Here is a 19,737-nt window from a genome sequence, read left to right as displayed (position 1 = left end):
TGCATACTTATGGTATGACAAGGTTAAGATCAATAAGGCCTTTAAGAACCATATTGTCAGAAAAGCAGTGTTTAATGTCTGGACAAAATATAAAGACTTATTGGAAAATAAAACTCCAAGGTGGCTATCACCTCTGGAAGCTAAGGCCCAAAAAAGACCCAATATGGAGGCCAAATGGCCAAAATATGGGGAAATACTAGAAAAAGATGGAGACAATTGGAAATTGCAGAGTTTGGAGAAAATGAAGGATAAAGTGCGAGACTGGTTACACTACGCTCAGATTAAAGAAGTCTTTAAAAATGACAAAAAGTTAGGGTTCCAGGTGGAGAAATCTAAATTGGAAACAGAATTGTTAGAACCTAAGACCAAGGTACTCTCAAGAATGTATAACTTGCTGTTAAAATGGAACACACAAGATGAAATGGTTAAATCGGCTATGATAAAGTGGGCACAGGATATTGGGCATAACATTATGTTTGAGGACTGGGAAAGGTTGTGGACCACTGGGTTGAACTTCACTGCATGTAATGCTTTGAAGGAAAATGTAATGAAAATGATATATAGATGGTACATGACCCCAGTTAAACTTGCCAAAATATACCATTTGTCTGATAACAAATGCTGGAAGTGTAAAGGAAATGAAGGAACATTCTTTCACCTCTGGTGGACGTGCCCTAGAGTGAAGGCCTTCTGGGAAATGATATATAATGAGTTGAAAAAGGTATTTAAGTATACTTTCCCTAAGAAACCAGAGGCCTTCCTCCTGGGTATTGTCGGCCAGAGGGTGATAAAGAAGGACAGAACTTTTTTCCTGTATGCAACAACGGCAGCAAGGATACTCATCGCTAAGCATTGGAAAACCCAAGATCTACCCACACTGGAAGAATGGCAGATGCAACTGATAGACTATATGGAATTGGCAGAGATGACCGGCAGAATCCGAGACCTGGGAGAGGAGAGGGTTGAAGAAGACTGGAAGAAATTTAGGATTTATTTACAAAAACACTGTAATTTGGTTGAATGTTAAGAAGGATGCCAGATCATAAATAATTGAGCACCACTAAATTAGACGTAATCTGGATGATAAATGAGATTGAGGAAAATATAAATTTTTTGGAGAATTATCAGACTAAATTAAATGAATAAGATTTAAGAATGTAAATAAGTTGATAAATTGCTGGAAAAGGTTTTGCAATGATGCAAGTGGGAGCGGGAGACGTGAGGGAGTCCAAAGAAGTTTTGACAATATGTTATGATATATGTTATATTGTTTACTATTTTTGTATTTAAAAAATCTCAATAAATATTTAAAAAAAAAATTTAGATTCTTATCCACCCAAGGTACTGACCTGGATTTCTTTGCTGCAGTTGTCCTTGGGTGGTCTGTTAATGCCTGAGCACTTTGCCTAAGGAGAGACATGAGCAGGTTTCCATGTCTCTGCAAAGGCAGCTCCTGATGCCACAGTTGCCCAAATCGGAGTTGTGGCATGGCAGTGGCCAGCCTAGTCCACAGACACCTCACTTCACCCAGGATGGGCCATAACCTCTCCACACACATGCATCATTCCACACACTGCAGGAAGGAGTAAGTTCTGCTTGTATTCATTCCCCATGCTCACTAATACCTTCAACGCTCATTTAAGGCCTCACTCAGTTGCAATGCAATGGCTTGAGAGTACAAACAGAAATGCCCATGGGTCAATTCACAGTTCAGTATGAGCTCAATAGGTGGACTTAGCCAAATCTCTTTGAATCGGCCATGCATGTTAATACTGGCCCAGTTTTTGGGAAATTACTGACACAATGGTGTATAAATATTCAATATTTGCTTTCCTTTCTGAATCCCATGGGTCAAAATTGCACTTCTGTGTTTGGTAGAGCAGCACACATGGTAGAGCAGTTCTTCATAGTAAATAAATATAAATGGCACATCCTTCACGTTTCAGCTAGCTTAGGTCCAATGTGCAGCTTGCCTTTGCAGTATCCTTGCTTGCTTGCTTGCTTGCTTGCTTGCTTGCTTGCTGCAAAGCCGTTTCCCCAAGGCTGGCTTTCATGTTTCAGTTGCAGCATGTTGAAGTTCCATAATCTGCACTACATTGTTGCCTTGATCTCATGAGTATTTCCCATGCTACAACCACACCTCCATCAAGGCCTCTGATGCTGGCATTGGAAGTAACTGCATGGCATACTAGACAACTAGGTAGAGTGGTTCTGATGGCATGAGGCATGGGAATCAGCCCCAGGAGAGGTGATTTTTCAAAGGCAGTCTGGCTGCAAAAGTAACTTGCAGAGTAGCTCAGATGAATGCAGTGTCCAAAGGGCTGCATTGTAAATTCTGTACAGTCAGTAGGGCTTCTCGGTCTCTTCTGTCCCTCTCTGCCATCAGACAAGCCAGCCTCAAACCTCAGGAAAATTGTAGTTGTGGAGTTCGAGTTAGCATATTGGAGAAGGAGAAGAAAAAGAAAACAGAAGTCTACAACATGCAGGCAAAACTTTGTGTTTGCCCAATGGGGCTTTGGGGGTTAGGGGCAAAGAGTCTTACATTATCTAAGCCTAATGGGTGTGAGAGCCAATTTACCTGTTCTTAGAAGCCGAGAAAATCTCACTCTGCTCTCCAGCTTGTAGTGTTTCTGCAAACCTAGGAGTTGGATACAAGTGGTGTAATTTAGAAACAAACTGAGGGTTGTGACAAAGTATGGTGGCAATCAAGCGAGCCAGTCCAGCTGCACTAATCAACTCCGGGAAATGGTAGCTTTCATGAGACCCACCTCTCAGGCAGCTGCCCTATCCTTTCCATGGCCAGTTCACCCCTGAGTGTATTAAACGTCTCTGAGAATGGATAATAACACTGCCTTTATGTGTTAAGCCACGTCAGTTTCCCTTAAGCTCCCATCTTCTTTAATATTTAATCACCCCTGATAAATGTATTTCATTTGGGCTTTAACAGCGTGTCACAACAAGACAAGATTCAGAGGGATGAATAAATTGAGTAGGTGAGGTTAATCAGTAGCAGGTAGATTCCAGTATATGAGTGTGTGTGTGTGTGTGTGTGCGCGTGTGTGTATGGAAATTAGACAATATATACCAATTATATATGTCTGTGTGAATTACAACATAAATACTAATTTTTCACACACACACAATTTAAAGGAAAATAGTCCTGGAGTTTTTAGGCGTTTGTGAGTTTGAAGGCTACAGCTGGCCTGGACAGGGTACCGAAGGAGATCCTGAATAGCGCAGTTTGGGGGACTCTCTTCACCCCCGCCCCCGTCTTTTGCTTTGTTTATGACTGGGCTCCGAAGCCATTTGTAGTGCCAACTATTGAGCTCGCGGGGTGTGGAAGGCAAGTGGCGCCTGGTGGGATAGGAAGGCGCGCGCTTCGGAGCACAAATGGCCGGGGCTCCAGAGTCCGCGCTCGCAGTCCTCGTCGCGAACAGACGTGGGAAAGCCAGAGCAGGAGGGCTGGTTCAAAGGGAGTTGAGAGGAGGAGGAATTTGAAGGTGAAAGCGCTCTTCCCCTCCCTCTCCTTCTCTCGCCACCTCCTCCTCCCCCTTGTTTTTAAGTGCCTTGGGGATGGAATTCACAGCACTCGCTGTTGCTGGCAGGAGACTTCCTGGCATCCGTGCACAGATAGCTTAGGCAATACATGAATCCCTGCATACGAAGCCTGGTTCTGGAAACCGGGGGGAGGGGGCGAGAGAGCTTGTGCGAAGGCATGTGAGGGGGAAGGAAACGACACCCGCCTGTTCCAATTCGCAAAACACTAAATGCGTGAAAACTGGTTTGAGGCCGAAGAGGCCGAGCAGTTCTCCTTGAGGAGAGACCCCGTAACCCCTTTGATTCACATGGAAAAACAAGGCGACTCTCTCTTCCCACCCACCACCCACCCCTACTCCCGCCTTGCTCTTTTTCTCCGCACAAGGAAAACGCGGGTTGATACCATTTTATTGTTCTACCGGGGAGGATTAGAGAAGAAGCTTTTGTACTTTTTAAATTGCTAATCAAATCAAGGGTGGCGTTTTCTTTCTTTTTTCTTGAGGCTCCCCCCCCCCTTTAAGAACACGGTGGTAGTGGATAAAGCCCCAGCAAACGATCTCTTCGCGCTTGTGTGTCCCGTGTCCCCCCCCCTCCCCTCCTCCGCCACACACCCACCAGCACCATGGAAAGGAAAAGGAGGGAGGGAAGCAGGGCGAGTTGGACGGAGGGATGTCTGGAGGGCGAACTGGTGTCTCTTGAACGATGCGCTGCCCTGCTGAAATCCACCCCTGCGCTGGAGCTCAGGCGAAAAAGGGAAGAGTTGGAGAAGGAATCAGTCGCTGCCGCCCGTTTCCAGGGTGAAATCCGCAAGGCTGAGCTTTAAAACCCACAAGGAGAACAAAATAGCCACACCACCTACGAAATCCTAGCCAGAAAAAAAGAAGACCCAGAATTGGCCAATCTAACCAGTGTTAATCAGACAGATATTACAGAGCCATCTGCATTTAAATTACACACACGCACGCACGCACGGAAGAGAGGGAGCGAGGTAATAGCTTCACAAAAACGTGGCAGAGCTGGTATGAAAGACGGGGGGTGGGCGAACCACAAGGGTCTTTTGTTTTATTTCCCCCCGCTATGAGTTTTCGCAGGGATCTGAGCAGTTGGGAAAGCGGCGGGCAGCGGGGAAGGCTTCCGCTTCTACGGCGAGCCGAGAGAGCTCTTACAGAGCCCTTTCAGCACCAAGAGCTCTGGACAGCTCACTGCGCGCCGCCGAGCTGCCTGCTTGCCTTCTGTCCCCCTCCCTCGCCGCCTCTCTCGCCCCCCTCCCCGCATTACTGTACAGCTGGAGATGCATCTAAATTAAGTCCTATTCAACAACAAGTAGATCTCTTCTGTCCGGGAACCACACTAGACTCTGCTCTCAATTAAACTGCATTTTCTCTTCAAGGAATTGACCGTCAGCCGTAATTATCCCGATTTTCTTTCTCTCTCTCTTTCTCTCTCCCTCCCTCTTTCTCTGTCTCCCTCCCTCTCTCTTCTTGCAGGAACGACTCTTTGGGAACCTGGTCCACCCAGGGATGTAAAACTGTGCTTACCGATGCATCCCATACGAAATGCTTATGTGATCGTCTCTCTACCTTCGCCATTTTGGCTCAGCAACCTAGAGAAATAGTAAGTAACAAAGGACGGGGAAAAGAAGAAAAAAAAAAGCCCTGAGTTTAATGCAATGACTGGGAGGGGTTTTGGTGTGTTTTTTTATGTGTCCAGCATTAACTCAGATGAGAAATTGTATCAGCGTTGCAGGTCTGGAAAAGACTGGCTTTTCTCTTATCTATTAGCAGTTCTTAGTTTTTGGGAACGAATTGCTGGTTTTGCCTTATAACTAAATGCTAGTCAGTTTCAAGTGCTGAGGTACTCCTGTTTTCTTAGAGAAAACTTAGTAACTGTAATGTAATGTATTACAGTCCTGGGTTTTCTTTTTTTTAAAAAAAAGAAGGGGAAAAAGAATATACAAGGTTTTTTTATTGTTGCTGGTAGAAGCAGGAACCTAGCTACACTAGTTAAACAGATTGCAGTTCTGCATTGGGCATTACAAGGAATCTATGCTGTCTGTTGATATCTTGTAAAATAGACCCTCTAGTATGAATGCAATGATGAAGATCGAGAAATAGGAACTCAACAGTATTAATGCCTATAAAATAGGTTGGTTGGTGTTTTTTGTTTTTTGTTTTAAAGAGCAAGCACCTTGAAGCTTTAAGGGGAAAAGCTTTTCAGTGTGTGGCCAAGGTTCTTCTCAGCAGTAAACTAGAAGTATTTGGCAGAAATAAACTTAAAAACCTGGATAAGATATACAGTTTGCCTCACCTCGGTTACAAATTGTATCTTGATAAAATGCAATTTATACTGGAGCCTTGAGGCTTTTCAGCAGCACACTGCTAAATCAAGCAGCAGATCACTGCAAACTTCCTGGTCTAATTGTTTTGAATGTGTACATTTTGAAACAAAACAAAACCAACAAAACCAGTGTAAATGCTTGTGTGTAGTGCAAAGGTGGGGTGCTGGAGGTAATTTCATAGCTCAAAAAAAAATGGTTATTCTGCCTCAAGGTCATTTATACTTCAGCTCCTATAAATATTAAACATTAGCAGTGCTATTGTTTCAGAGGTCCAGATCTTACAAATGATGCATACGTTTTGTTCTCTTTTTTTCTTAAATTGGTACTCTCTTAGCTGCTAAGAGACAGAAAGAAAATGAATGCTGGCTTTAAGGCAAAGTTACTGTAGAGTTAGAAAGTTTGATCTTGTATTTTGGATAAGAAATTAGTTGGCATTACATTTGTCAGAATAAATCACACAATTTGTTTAGAACATTGCTATCCAAATACATCTGCCTTTCAAGGAGGAAAACCATTTTTACTTGTGTAGTTTTCCCCCCTCAAAGCAAAACCTAGAGAGCTTTTTAATGTCAGTTAATGTTATGGGTGGCCATCAGACTGTTGGCTTTCCCTATTCTCTCTTTTAAAAAAATTCTATGTATTTATTTTCATGAGATAAAATAGACTACTGAGGATATCATCAAAGACCAGTGGGGTTACTGTCTTGGTATTCTGTAAATACCCAGGCCTCGGATACTTTAGGAGCTAGGACAGAGGCTGAAGTAGAGAGACGTGGTTACTTGTTGGCAATGCTATTTAGATGATGTGGCTAATCACTACATCAGATATCCATCTCTCCTGTTTTGGTTTTGTGCTTTAGTTACTGGAACATGGTTTTATCTGATAGATGTTTGTTATGACCCACAGATCATGGAATCATCTGGTGCTCCCTCAGTAACCCTTATAGTAGGCAGTGGCCTTTCATGCTTGGCTTTGATCACCCTAGCAGTTGTCTATGCAGCACTATGGAGGTATGTAATTGAATCATGTGGGTTTATAGAAATGTGCAATTATTCAGAACTGAGGGGTCATTGAAGAAGGGTTTCTATTAATCTAGGAAAAAACAAGATCGCTACTGCAGAAGAGTTGTAACGTATTAATAAGTCTGATTAGGTTGACACGGTTTCTGTTCAAGCTTGGCCTGGTGGTGATCAAATGCCCTATTTTCTCTTCCTATTCAGCATTAATGATATCTGCTATTATTATCACCATTTCTTCTCAACACTGGGGAAGCCACATTCAGAGCTCCACCACCGTCAAGGGTTTCCCCTTTCAATTCACTGGAGAAGAGTGTGTGGACCTGCCATTTCAGTTGAGAATCCCACTTATGGGATACATTAAGGACTTCATCTCCCCCATATGAACAGACCCAGGCCCTGTACTTGACATTTGAGACCCTTCTCAAGAGGTTTGGAGGGTGGCAGCACAAGAACAGGCCTTTTCTGTAGTAGCTCCCCATCTGTGGAATGCTCTCCCGAAAGAGGCTTGCCTGGTGCCATATTTACATATCTTTAGGTACCAGGGGAAAGCATTCCTTTTTACCCAGGCCTTCAGCCATTAAATAATGCATGGCCTGTTGAAGGTGGTGAGGGAAGGATTGTTATTAAGTTTGTTTTGTTATTATGCTGTCTGTTATGATGCTTTGTATTATGCTTTCATTATTATTCTCTGTAAAATATGTTTTAAACATTGTACATCACCCTGGGATCTTTTGATAAAGGGCAGTATATAAATCAAAAAAATAAATTGTAAATAAATAAGATGAAAAGAGCTCTGGGTTGAAGTGATAGCCCTTCATTATAATCACACTTCTAATCAGTGATTTCTTTTTAAAATGAGAATTTAGATGATATCTACTCCAGGATCCTGGCCTTATGACACAAACAAGTCCTGCTTTTGTTTGCTTTATCACTCAGACTTTGGGTCTCAAAGGTTCCTCAGTAATTTCTGACCTGAGGCAACTTCACACATTCGATTTTGCCTTAACACAATGTTCCTTGAGTGTCCCCATGTGAACATTAGCACAGTGAACGTCCCGCACAAACTGAGATTTCCTATAGTGATTTCCACATGCCCAGCTCTATTTGATGAGATCCAAGACATGCTCTGTGTGAGAAATGGGGAAATCTGTGGCCTTCCAGTTGTTGGATTCCAATTCCCATCCAAATCTCAGCACAGCCAATGGCCAGAGATTGTGGGAGCTGTCATCCAACAAAATCTGGATGGTCGCACATTCCTTACCACAGCTCTTATGCGAACACATCCTCATGGATCATCTTGAGGATTGACTGTGTGAGCTGCCCATAGATCACATTCACAAATGAAAGCCATGGAGAAATTCCAACTGAAGCTGCTGCAGTTTAGATGTAGGGGGGATGAATCTGTCTGTGAGTTGTAAAATGACAGTGAATTATGATTACAGCTCATCCTTTCCCAAGTGGACACTTCTTGAAATTATTATTTTAAAAATAGTTTTAAAAGAACATTGTAGTACTAACTGATGGTTTATCAGTACTATTTATTGCTACATGGTACTGATGAAACAAATAAATGATTAAATCCACATAAAAACCATAGGTGAATACTCTCGTAGTTACACATTTATCTAAATCAGAGCCTTCCAAACTTTTCATGCTTGTGACACACTTTTTAAGAAATGTATCATTCTGTGACACTGTAGCAAACTGGAGGTTAAACTAACCCCTTTTCAGCCCCAGGAGGAGCGCTGGGAGCATTTGGGTGACACACTTATACCCTGCAGTTGACACACTAATGTGTCGTGACACACAGTTTGGAAAGCTCTGATCTAAATGAACACAGTGAGCCTAGCAGCATCATGGTGGGGAAACTTGAGGGTGAATACATCATTGTCCTCACACCTAATTATTTGGCAGAGCTGGCCCAGTGCATTGTGGGATTACTTTTCTAGCACTTGATGGAGTCTAAGACTAGGGAAGCCTAGAGTTAGTAAAAAGGTAAAGGTAAAGGTACCCCTGCCCGTACGGGCCAGTCTTGACAGACTTGGGGTTGTGCGCCCATCTCACTTAAGAGGCCAGGGGCCAGCGTTGTCCGGAGACACTTCCGGGTCACGTGGCCAGCGTGACATCGCTGCTCTGGCGAGCCAGAGCCGCACACGGAAACGCCGTTTACCTTCCCGCTGGTAAGCGGTCCCTATTTATCTACTTGCACCCGGAGGTGCTTTCGAACTGCTAGGTTGGCAGGCGCTGGGACCGAGCAGCGGGAGCGCACCCCGCCGCAGGGATTCGAACCGCCGACCTTTCGATCGGCAAGTCCTAGGCGCTGAGGCTTTAACCCACAGCGCCACCTGCGTCCTAGAGTTAGTATCAGTCTCTAAATGATAAACTTGGTGCTGTCTATACCCATAAATGTTACACCCAACTGAGGTTGTTTGTTTCCAAAATGAGTGTAAATGTGACGCATCCCAGTCTTTACTAAAAGTAGTAATGCACAAACAGCAACAACAACAAAATGGAGCAAAGCCTGAATTATTTGAATCCTTGGATAGCATGTGGGATTCTTACCTACAGTGAGTTTTCTTTAGTACAGGGAAGGACATATATCTGAGGAGTCCACTTTGTTCTAAGGGCAGGATCCCAATAGGTGGCAGGGGTTTTGGCCACACAAACCAATACTTTCTTCTTCTTTTAACTTTCTAAAAATTAATTCTGAAGATAGGAACAAACATGCATACTTTTTTGTATGGTACAATCATGTTTTACTTCCTAGCCATAAAGGCTTTACGGTAGGGTGACCAGATGCAAAATAGGACAAGGCTTCCCCACCTTTAATAGTTCTGCAGAAGAGGACATTGCAACAGCTTAAACTGCATGGCAAGCTACAACAGCTGAAATTTCGTATCCTGCACATCTATTGCAGGTGTGGGAGTCCTGCCCTCTTTTGCATCTGCCTTACTTCACAATTATGGGGCACATGCACTCACTCAGGCATACCCCCAGGTGTCTTATATGAAACTGAAAGAGAGATGTAACATTAAAGAGTGGAATGGCTCTCTCACACACACTATTATTTATTTATTTATTTATTTATGAATGAAAGTATACTCAGGCTCTCACAACACTTTGATTAGAAACCAGGAGGAGTAACAATGGGCAGATAAAATTGCTTTGGAGAACAGATCTGCACCACGGGCTGCCAGGAGAACATCCCTGACTTAATGCAAAGCAAACCACTAGAAACCCCAACATATTTCTAGTTGATCCACAACCCAGTTGAGTAGAAGAATTTGGATTGCTATCACAGTCCGTAGAGATGTGCTTAAATATTTTCAGCACAACTGGGTTGTACATCACACTGATAATTTAACACAGGAATATCTCAAGGCAACATTTTTTCACTGGCAAGGACAGATGAAAGTATCAGGGTTTGGGGCAACAAATTATTTGGTTTCCTATTCCTGTGAAATTATTCCTATGACTTAAAAAAAAGACTTTACAAGTTTGCTTACTTAGCTCTATTTTTTTGTTAGAAGTGAAATGGACCTGTGTTGATCATATGATGGTCAGTTCCCTAGTGCAACAATAAAATTAGATCACATGGGGTAGTATTCAACTAAGATTTACTCAGGGTAAGCCCATTGAAATTAATAAACATGACTAAGTTAGGTTCATTAATTTCAGTGGGTCTACTCTAAGTAAAACTTAAGTTGGCTAGTACTCATAATGCTTTCATAATTTACTGAAGTGGACTAATGTCCATGCACCCTTCAAAAAAGTTTTCTCAATGCAAAACTAATATTCTTCATTATGCAAGGCTGGTGTGGTGTTTGCCTGTTTTTGCTGCAGTTGGGAAAGGGGTTCAGCAAAGAACAGGGGGAGGCATCTTGTGCAGCAGAGCCAATAATTGAAAGATGGCTACTTTTTGGTAGATACTACTTGATCCTGAACCATAATATTTTGCTCTGAATGATTCTCTGTATCAAACGGCATGCAAAAGTGTATGTAATATATACAAAATTTGAACTTTCACACACTAAAAAAGTTTCCTAAATTACTGGCAAAGCAACTATTGGCAGTGGTGTGTATGTGGAACTGTCAACTTAATGCATTATTTGGCAGTAGCATAAATTATCTGTATTCTAGCTTCTATACACAAGCTATTTTGTAAGTACCGGTATAACCTAGCATCATAATTAATGAGTGGATTAAACCTATATGCTCAAATATTCCTATCACACAATAAGCAGTGAGTGTCTTATTGAAATGAGTGGCAACTGAGCAAAAGCACTAATTTTAGTAGGGCTTCTGTAAATCATTTCCCAGGGGGCTGCAACCAGTCATAAGCAGCTATATTGCTCTAGAACAGGGGTCTGCAACCCGCGGCTCCGGAGCCGCATGTGGCTCTTTTACACCTTTGCCGCGGCTCCGGGGCGGATACTAGCAAGGGGAGGAGGCGCATTGTGCGCCCCAACACTCCCCACTGTGGCGGGCGCTGTACTGGCTGTGATGTCGCATGGGGGCGGTGCGTGCGTTAGTCACGCACCATCCCGATGTCACCTTCTTGCCCGCCCGCCCACTACATTGTAAGGGGCATGTACGCTGGTCACTGTTTTGAAGGGGAGTGAAGAACACACACACACAAAAAGGTAACTTGTTAATTTAACGTTTATTTCTATGAGGAGGAGTAATTCTGAGGGGTCAAACAAAGAAATAATAAAAAGTGACAAAAAAGTTATTTTTATAATGACGAGTTTTGCGGCTCCCAGTTGTTTTTTCTTCGGAAATGGGTCCAAGTGGCTCTTTTTGTCTTAAAGGTTGCAGACCCCTGCTCTAGAACTAGGTGGTGCGAGCTGCTAATTTCAAAATGCTGTATCATAAACATCAAGGGCTATGAACTCCAATTACCAACACACATGTAGCAAGTCTCTTAGAATTGTTGGAGAATTATGGAGTACTTGTTTTTTTTCTTATCCAATGCTGTTATTAATAATAAAAAATAATGATTTTAAAAGTTATCTTCAGACTTCTGACAGAAGGCATTTTATTTTTCAGAAGTGCTATTTAAAACTTTAAAAAATGTCAGATTTTTTTTTAAATTACAATATTGGTATGCAATGTATTTAGATAGCCTTTTTGTGTGTCTTTCTTTGGACAGATACATCAGATCTGAGAGGTCAATAATTCTAATTAATTTCTGCCTGTCTATTATCTCATCAAATATTCTTATACTGGTTGGACAAACGCAGACACATAATAAGGTATGAATAAACTACATTTATATTATAATTGCATTCTGTTTTTGTATAGCTGAATACATTTGTTCTTTTTTTGTCCAAAAAAATTAAGGTTTTTTTTAAAAAAATTGCAGATAAGAGCCAAATAAATTATTCAACATGTTGCCTATGTTGCCAAAGAACCCCCCTTTCAAACTTCCCTTTGATAACCTTCCCTCTCAATAATTAGCATTTTGTGTAAATTTCAGAGCTAAAAAACCTCAAAGACATGATACATCAAAAACACAGATTCTGGCTCAAATTGGTGTTGTGATGGGATTGTATTTTTGTCATTTTTGGTAGCATACCAACATTCAATGGGAGGTATGAATATAGTTATAGCACAATTTTATTTTTATTACTCAGAACTAAGCTCCATTGAGTTTAGTGGAACTTACTCCCAAGTAAATAGCACAAAAGATTTCAGCCTTAAGGTATTATTCTTGAAGATTTGAACAGACCTATATGCCATGTGAGTGCTCTAAAAACCCTGATTTAGCTGGTGATAATTGTTGTGTTCTGCATATTCATTGCTTACCTTCTCTTTACAGTGCGACTTCTTTTCTGCCTATATTTGTGTATTGATATTGTGTATTGATATTGGGACATGACTGTCAGGCATCATTCAGCCTAGTTGAAATACATGAGGTCATTCCGTGATCCTTTCAAACTGATCCTAAACCCAGTACACAGCAGTTCCATTCAAACCAATGTCGCTTACTTTCCTGTATTGGTTTTGGGTCATATTACCTATTAGCTTCAATCCATTTACCTTTGTACTGTCTTATGGATCAAGATGATATTCAGTCATGTGGAAGTATAACTAATATGTGGATCATGGCTAGGCATTTGTGCAGGCAACAAATGAAAATTGCAGTATGAGTACATTGGCTTTCTCGGTTAAGGCAAATTGGTGTTTTAAGATATGCACATGTGTTTGGTGCATGGATTCTGTACTCTATGGTCTTCCTGTTCTAAATTCTATGAGGGATTCCTGGCCTCATTAATATTTCCAGATGCTGGTAAATTGATTAGTTGGAGAGAGAGAGAGAGAGAGAGAGAGAGAGAGAGCATGGTCTGATCTCTAAAACCTGCTGCCCCAGCAAATGTATAATTAGAAGGGCATATCTAGCACTGTGTCACTCCAATATTGTTAGTGTAAAATGTGTTGCAAGGGTTCTGTGTTGCAGTGGATGATCCATGACAAATGTTTAGGATTGTGGGGTGAAGCTGAAGAGCTAATATCAGCATTTTGCCTTTAAGTGCATCTGGGCCAGATTGATGTTGAATATATGTATGTGTGATACTTTAAAAACAGCTGCTACTCATTTTAGCCATTTTCTAACCAATCCATCAAAATCAATGAGTATTCTACCACTGATTTCAGTTAGATGTTCTTATTGTTCTCAAGAAGGGGAAAGCAAATAGACCTCAAAGGTTTTGACTTTACAGCTATGGGTATCATAAAACTGTGCCTCTTTAGGCTACCATGGTATTCCATTATTCCTGCACCTCATGTCATAGGGTGGGTTATTAGATTACACTTAGTCATGCATTCAAGTGGTAGTGCAGTGTGGAAGTAACTCAAGCAACTACCATAGCAGCAGCAGCAGCAGCAGCAGCACAAAGCATGGCAAAAGGCTGAAAACTGGGTGAGTTTCCTCCTCCCTGTTCACTCAGATAGATCGTTCATGTGAGGTCTTAAATATAATTCATGAATTAGCATTCATATCTGAAATGACACCTATAGCTCCCTATACAGAGCGACACACACACACACACACACAGAGAGAGAGAGAGAGAGAGAGAGAGAGAGAGAGAAAGAAAGAGAGAGAGAGAGAGAGAGAGAGAGAGAGAGAGAGAGATATGAGCCTTCTCCTATGGTGTGTGATCCCACACTGTTGGAAACTCCCTCTCCTTCTCCCTTTGTATGTGTGTGAAGATTCCCATCATCCTTCCAGCAGGAGGAAAGTGTGTGCATAGAAAAGGGGTGTGTACATCTTGATCTATTCAGATAATTGGCATTTCCAACTAAATGTATCAGCTATCAGTGAGAAAATGCTCACTATATCACTTCTGAAAAGGTATTTTGAGATTTAATGCCCTGTCTTGTTTAAGTGCTTCTGGATTTCCTCCCCACCCCCAAAATGAAATCAAAGCAAATTTACAACCCAGCTTTGTTCTAGCTTAAAAATGATTTTGCAAAAGGTTCCCAACCCCTAGTCTATATCATCTCTCAGTCCATAGATATGAATTGCTGAGAAAGTATATTATATGGATGGAGGACAGAGTAAGACATTCTGTGCCAAAATGTGTCTTCATTAATGACTAGCAAAATTTAATTTTAACACTTTTGTTTACTGCCTAGCTAATATATTTTGATACCAGCTCATCCTTTCATTTTGTGCAATCTCATGTGTTCAATGCTAAATTCCTATGTATGGACACAATTCAGCAAAGCTTTGTGCTGTTTTGATGGAGGTCAGATATTGCCATACCTTTCTGATTAAAATTGGTGGATATGACAGTTCAAAATGCAGGTGTGAAACCAGGTCTGTGCTTATATTTCTCCTGCATGATTTATTTGTTCATGCACGTGAAGATATTTAAGCTTGGAAATGGCATGTCTCCAAAGTTGTCTGTAAATCTAATCTATAGTGTCCAATACAGGTTGGGGGGTGAATTACTATAACCACATTCTTATTTGAGATTCCAGTTTGTGGGTTTTGTACTCTGATTCAGTATTTCACTGAACAATAATACTTATTGGGGATTTTTGAAAGGGAGATATAACTCTGCACTTCCCACTCAAAACAGAGTTAAGGCCATGTTCAAAATATTATCTTCTTATAGGACCCCCATGGCAACCTCTTGCATTTCTCTTCCCACGCATTTCAGCTGCTGAGTGCCTTTTTCACATCCACCCAATTATGAAGCCACACCCCCATTCTTCAGACCCTTTCGTACCCCTGCTTTCATTTTCAACTGCATTCCCATGCTTCCTAATCCCTCCTTTCTTGCAACCCCCTCTGCACTCTCATTTTTACCTTCAGCCTCTTTTTTCCTCCACTCTCCTCCTTACTTTTCTTAACTCTACCTTGAACACATATCACCCTCATTCCCATGCCCTGTCCTCTCTCCCTTTGCACACACATGCCCCATTAACAAGTTCACCCCCTTTTTCTACCTCCTCTTTTTTCAGTTCTCCTGTGCACACAGACCACTCCACTTTTCCATGCCTCCTCCTCTCTCTGCATGTCCTCTTGGCTCACACCAACCCTTGCTGATATATATTTCTGTATCTTTAAGATCAGTAGAATCTTAAGAGCAAGGCTGTCAGCTAGCTTGTTCAGTTAGAGAAGGTTAAGTTCAGTTGATGGGTGTTGTGTATATGTGGTTGATCACTTGTTAATAAAACCTCTCTAAATTGCCACACAAAATCTGGAACTTTATGTTGAAAGCAACAAATGGTAGCAGGAGTGAACTACATTCTCGGAAGTTGTTATGGGATACTTAAGAGCTCCACATTCTATCTCTCTCTCACATGAGAGAGTTGAGTAATAGAAGAAGGGGAAGTTTAAAACAGCCATTTTATTTCCTTTTTGTGTCCGTCAAATAATGGTAGAAGTTTAAGTAAAGTGGGGGTGGAAGGATACTGATTTCAAACAATGGCAGAGGTTTGAATAATGCAGGTATATAATGACACTGAGGGGTTATTTTTCAAGAAAACAGACCAGTTTAACAAGGAGATGGATAGATCACAGAAGCAAACACCAAAAAACTAACACAACAAAGCCTTCCCAAATTCCCTTCATGATGTACTAAACCATTGTTTTACTTCCCTCCTCAGTATCACCCCCTGCTCACTCTACCCAAACTTCTGCTATTGCTTAAAATCACCAGTTTTCCCCTCTGTTTTCTCCAGCTCTGCTTGTTCAACCCTCTGCTGCTGCATAAAACTGCCATTTTCCTATGTGTCTCTCTATCTTCTGTTTTCTCTTTTGCTCCCTCTCCCACCCCCACCATGCAAATTCAGGATTGTGATGTGGCACTACAAATTTTCCAGTGGGGGTTGCACAATGAAAGCATTGCATTTTTATGTATATAGGAAGAGTGGTATGGTGTAGATGTAAGAAAACCACATTAAAATCCCTGTTCAGTGATTAAGTCTTAACTGTATGTACCATATGTCCTTGGATGAAGAAGTGATACAAATGTGGTGATACAAATGTGGCAAATGACTAAATAATAACCCTACTTTTTGACAATATTCCATCAAAGGCCAAGGATTATCACTAACATTTGTTGTTTACATTTACCTTAGAAAATGTATCACTCCAAAAAATATAAAACATGCAATTAGTGGTTTACAGAAAAGGAGTCTCTCTTGTTATAGTGTTGATATGACCACAAGCCTTTGAAGGCAAAGGGACCAGTTATGCAGCAAACCCCTGTCAAGTATTTGAACTGGCTCTTCTAACCACAGTTAACTGGCTGCTGCTTCTGTCTCCTTGCTACTGAAGACACAGTGACAATACATAAGTCTCCTGGGTTGTTGTTGTTCTTTGGACAAGCACAAGATCTACAGCTCCTGGGTTATTGAGCATCTGTCTGCTGCCACAGATGGTGGCAAGATAAACTGGCCTCCTGTGCTGCACCCTGGCATTAGGGCAATCAGTTCTGTAGCCTCAGCAGTAGCATTGTGATTGGCTCCCTTCTTCAAAGCAACTCCTTAATGCAAATTCATGCAATACTCTCTTAATTTATGTCAGCAGCCTCCCTGTCCTTGGGCACATATAACTCCCATGGATAAATGCCAGGCAGCTGTTGTTCGTCTAAGGTGGCCATGTGCCCTACTTTACAGAGAACAGCCCTCTGTTTGATAAAGAAGCATCAGAAGGGAGAGCAGGGGCTTGGAGGTTGCCCATCAAGAGTTAGCAGCACCTTGATAGTAGACTAAGCAGAAACATATGTCACCTGGTCACCGTTTACCTAATTATGGTGAGATGCATTGTATCTAAATTATAACTATCCTTTCTAAATTTGCATCGGTGCATATAAACTAGTGTGTGCACATTTTATGTACGTGTGTGTCCCCTTTTTTGGGTGATCAGCCTCTATTGGTCTACAGCAGCTTTTGCCAACCTGGTATCTATCCTCCACCATCAGCCTCAGCCAGCATGGCTGTGCTGGCTGGGGCTGTTGGGAGTTAGTCCAAAACATCTGGAGCCACCAGGATGGTGAAGGCTTGTCTACAGCCATTCCCATGATCAAGGTTGTATTACCTCTAGTGACAACCACATTAATTGCTGTGATGCATTATGTTCATAACTGCCCACTTCATACCTTGCATTTCATTTCTTGAATCATTAGATGAGCCAGACCATAGAAAATCAGCAGAGCCTCTACTAGGCAATAAGCCTTTCATGATAGCAGATCTCCAAACCCAATAAAAGCATGTGATCAAAATCCAAAGGCATTTGTCTTGATGGTGAACATTTAAGAGAAACATAGAAACAAACAAATACCTAATTGCCTTTTATTATTAAATAGAATAAAACATCAAACCAGGTTGTTTTAAATATATATTTTAGAGTTGAATATAATAACTAATATGCACGAGGAACATGTAGATTAGCTGTTCTTGCCAGCCAGCTGCAAGTGCCTATAGAATATGTTGTTATCTTAGGAGGTCTGCAAGAAAATAAGATGAAATCCTTGCAGTGGAATAGTTTAGGATGATATTAAACACTAGTTCTTATAAATTAGGTCTTATGACTATGTCTCTGTTAGCTTTATACAATTCCCCTGTATGAATTAAGAGGAGATAGCAGTTTCAAGGACTTCAGAAGATTGTGCTTCTGCCTTGTTAAATTACCTCTTGTCTTCTTCAGTAGAAATGGGGTTAAGCTGTATCTGTGCCACAGGAAGAAGAAGCTTAAGCTTGTATAGTTGGGATCCTACAAAACCACCTTGAATTCTTCAAAGCTGAAGTGCTTTCTAAAAATTTCAAATGCACATAGCTTGCAGAGAGACATTCCACCCCCACTTCCTGGTCTGTGAACTAGTATTTAAGTTGAAAGCTTCAGAAGTGTAGGTCACATACCTTTTTAGCTCTTTTGAAAAGGTGGACGGGGGGATAGGTTATGGGGTACAGGGAAATTTAGATATGTGAAGATCTAGACCAGAACAGCCCAACTTTTCATACCAAGTGTACTTTGACACAGAACTCATTGGCTGCATGGAGGAGGGGGAGCAAGGCCAAAATTTGATGCCCCTAACCTTCGTGCTGTCTGCCAAAAGACGGGTAAGGAGGCGCCAGGCTTACCCAAAAGTGAGAAGGAGGTGGAAGGACTCTAGGACCCTGTCAAAGCCCTCATGCCTCCTTCTCAAAGCCCAGTGCCTCACTTTCCTGGCTTTGGGAAGGCAGCAAGAAGGCTGGGGGAGTCAAATGTTTCCAAGGGCCACAAAAAAAAAAGACACTGAGGGCCGCACGCGGACCTCGTGTTGCAGCACTCTGATCTAGCCCCTTCTTTGCTGCAGTTGCTGCTCAGCATTGCAGCCACTTCCTACCCACTAGTCTCTGCCGGCCTCTCGTACCGTCTTAGGTGCTTTCTTATTTCCTCTGCTCTCTTTCGCTGCTCCTTGCTCTGCATTAAAAGCTGCCTCTGGAGTTCCCTTGAGTTTCATAGCTTCCAGAAAAGTGTGCTGCATGGTTCTTTAGATTGTGGCCTATATCACATAACTCTTTCCATATTATTACCTACTTGCTGTTGCTCTCCATGCCACCAAGAGAAATTGCTGCATTTTGTCACTCTGGACCTTGCTGCTTGCTACTATAAATTGTTTGATTATGTTCCAGCTTTAGCACAATTGTAGGCTTTCCCCTACTGAGACTGTGATTGGTATCCACCTGAATAACTTGTGTGTGTACACACACACACACACTTTCATTTTATTCATATTCTGAAACTGCCTTTTTCAGCTTCATTAGCAATGGCAATGTAAATGAAACAAAACACTTTACCTATTTTCCTTGTAAAGACAAGAAGTCTGCACCCTTTGCAAAAATGCATCAAGGCAGATGGAGGCAGCTAATTATGTCGCACCTTCCCTCCTTCTTGGTGTGCATATGCTTCAGTCTACTGGTATGTCCTGCTGCCTTAGAGGAGTTTGCACAACACATGATCCTTTAAGGCAGAATGCAAGGTAGCTTTTCACAACACAGGCAGAATACCCTATCAAATGAGAGCATCACATTTGTTATGCTCTACTTAAGGCTTTTCAGGGAGGGGAAATCCATACACCATGCTCCTAGAGGTCATGTCATTTAATACTGTGAAGCAATGCCCCAAAGTAGCTGTTTCTGGCAAGCAAAAAAAGTGGGGCAGGCTTGACTGAACAGGGAACAGACTTGCTTGCATTTAAAAGGGGTCCAAATTTGACGTGACAACAATCCATTGCCGGCTCCTATTTTACATTCCTGTACGTTGCTCTGCCAATACAAACTTCATGTTGCCTTAGCATAGGGGTATAGGAAACTGCCTTACACCTTTGGTTTGGCTATCTAAGA

The 19,737-nt window shown here is 41.8% G+C and overlaps 1 protein-coding gene across 5 annotated transcripts in view; it reads left to right on the top strand.

Annotated features, from left to right (window-relative positions):
• Positions 1-19,737, top strand: part of ADGRB3 (adhesion G protein-coupled receptor B3) — a 458,204-nt gene that overhangs the window by 340,602 nt on the left and 97,865 nt on the right. For all 5 annotated transcript variants that reach the window (XM_079970372.1, XM_079970373.1, XM_079970371.1 and 2 more), the window contains 3 exons: positions 5,025-5,151; positions 6,782-6,885; positions 12,047-12,149. In XM_079970372.1, the coding sequence (XP_079826498.1) occupies positions 5,025-5,151; positions 6,782-6,885; positions 12,047-12,149 (334 nt within the window). The remainder of the gene's footprint in view (positions 1-5,024; positions 5,152-6,781; positions 6,886-12,046; positions 12,150-19,737) is intronic.

The sequence above is a fragment of the Podarcis cretensis genome (genome assembly GCF_951804945.1).
Source record: "Podarcis cretensis genome assembly, chromosome: 3".
Taxonomy (NCBI): Eukaryota; Metazoa; Chordata; class Lepidosauria; order Squamata; family Lacertidae; genus Podarcis; species Podarcis cretensis.
This window is presented reverse-complemented; position numbering and strand designations above follow the sequence as displayed.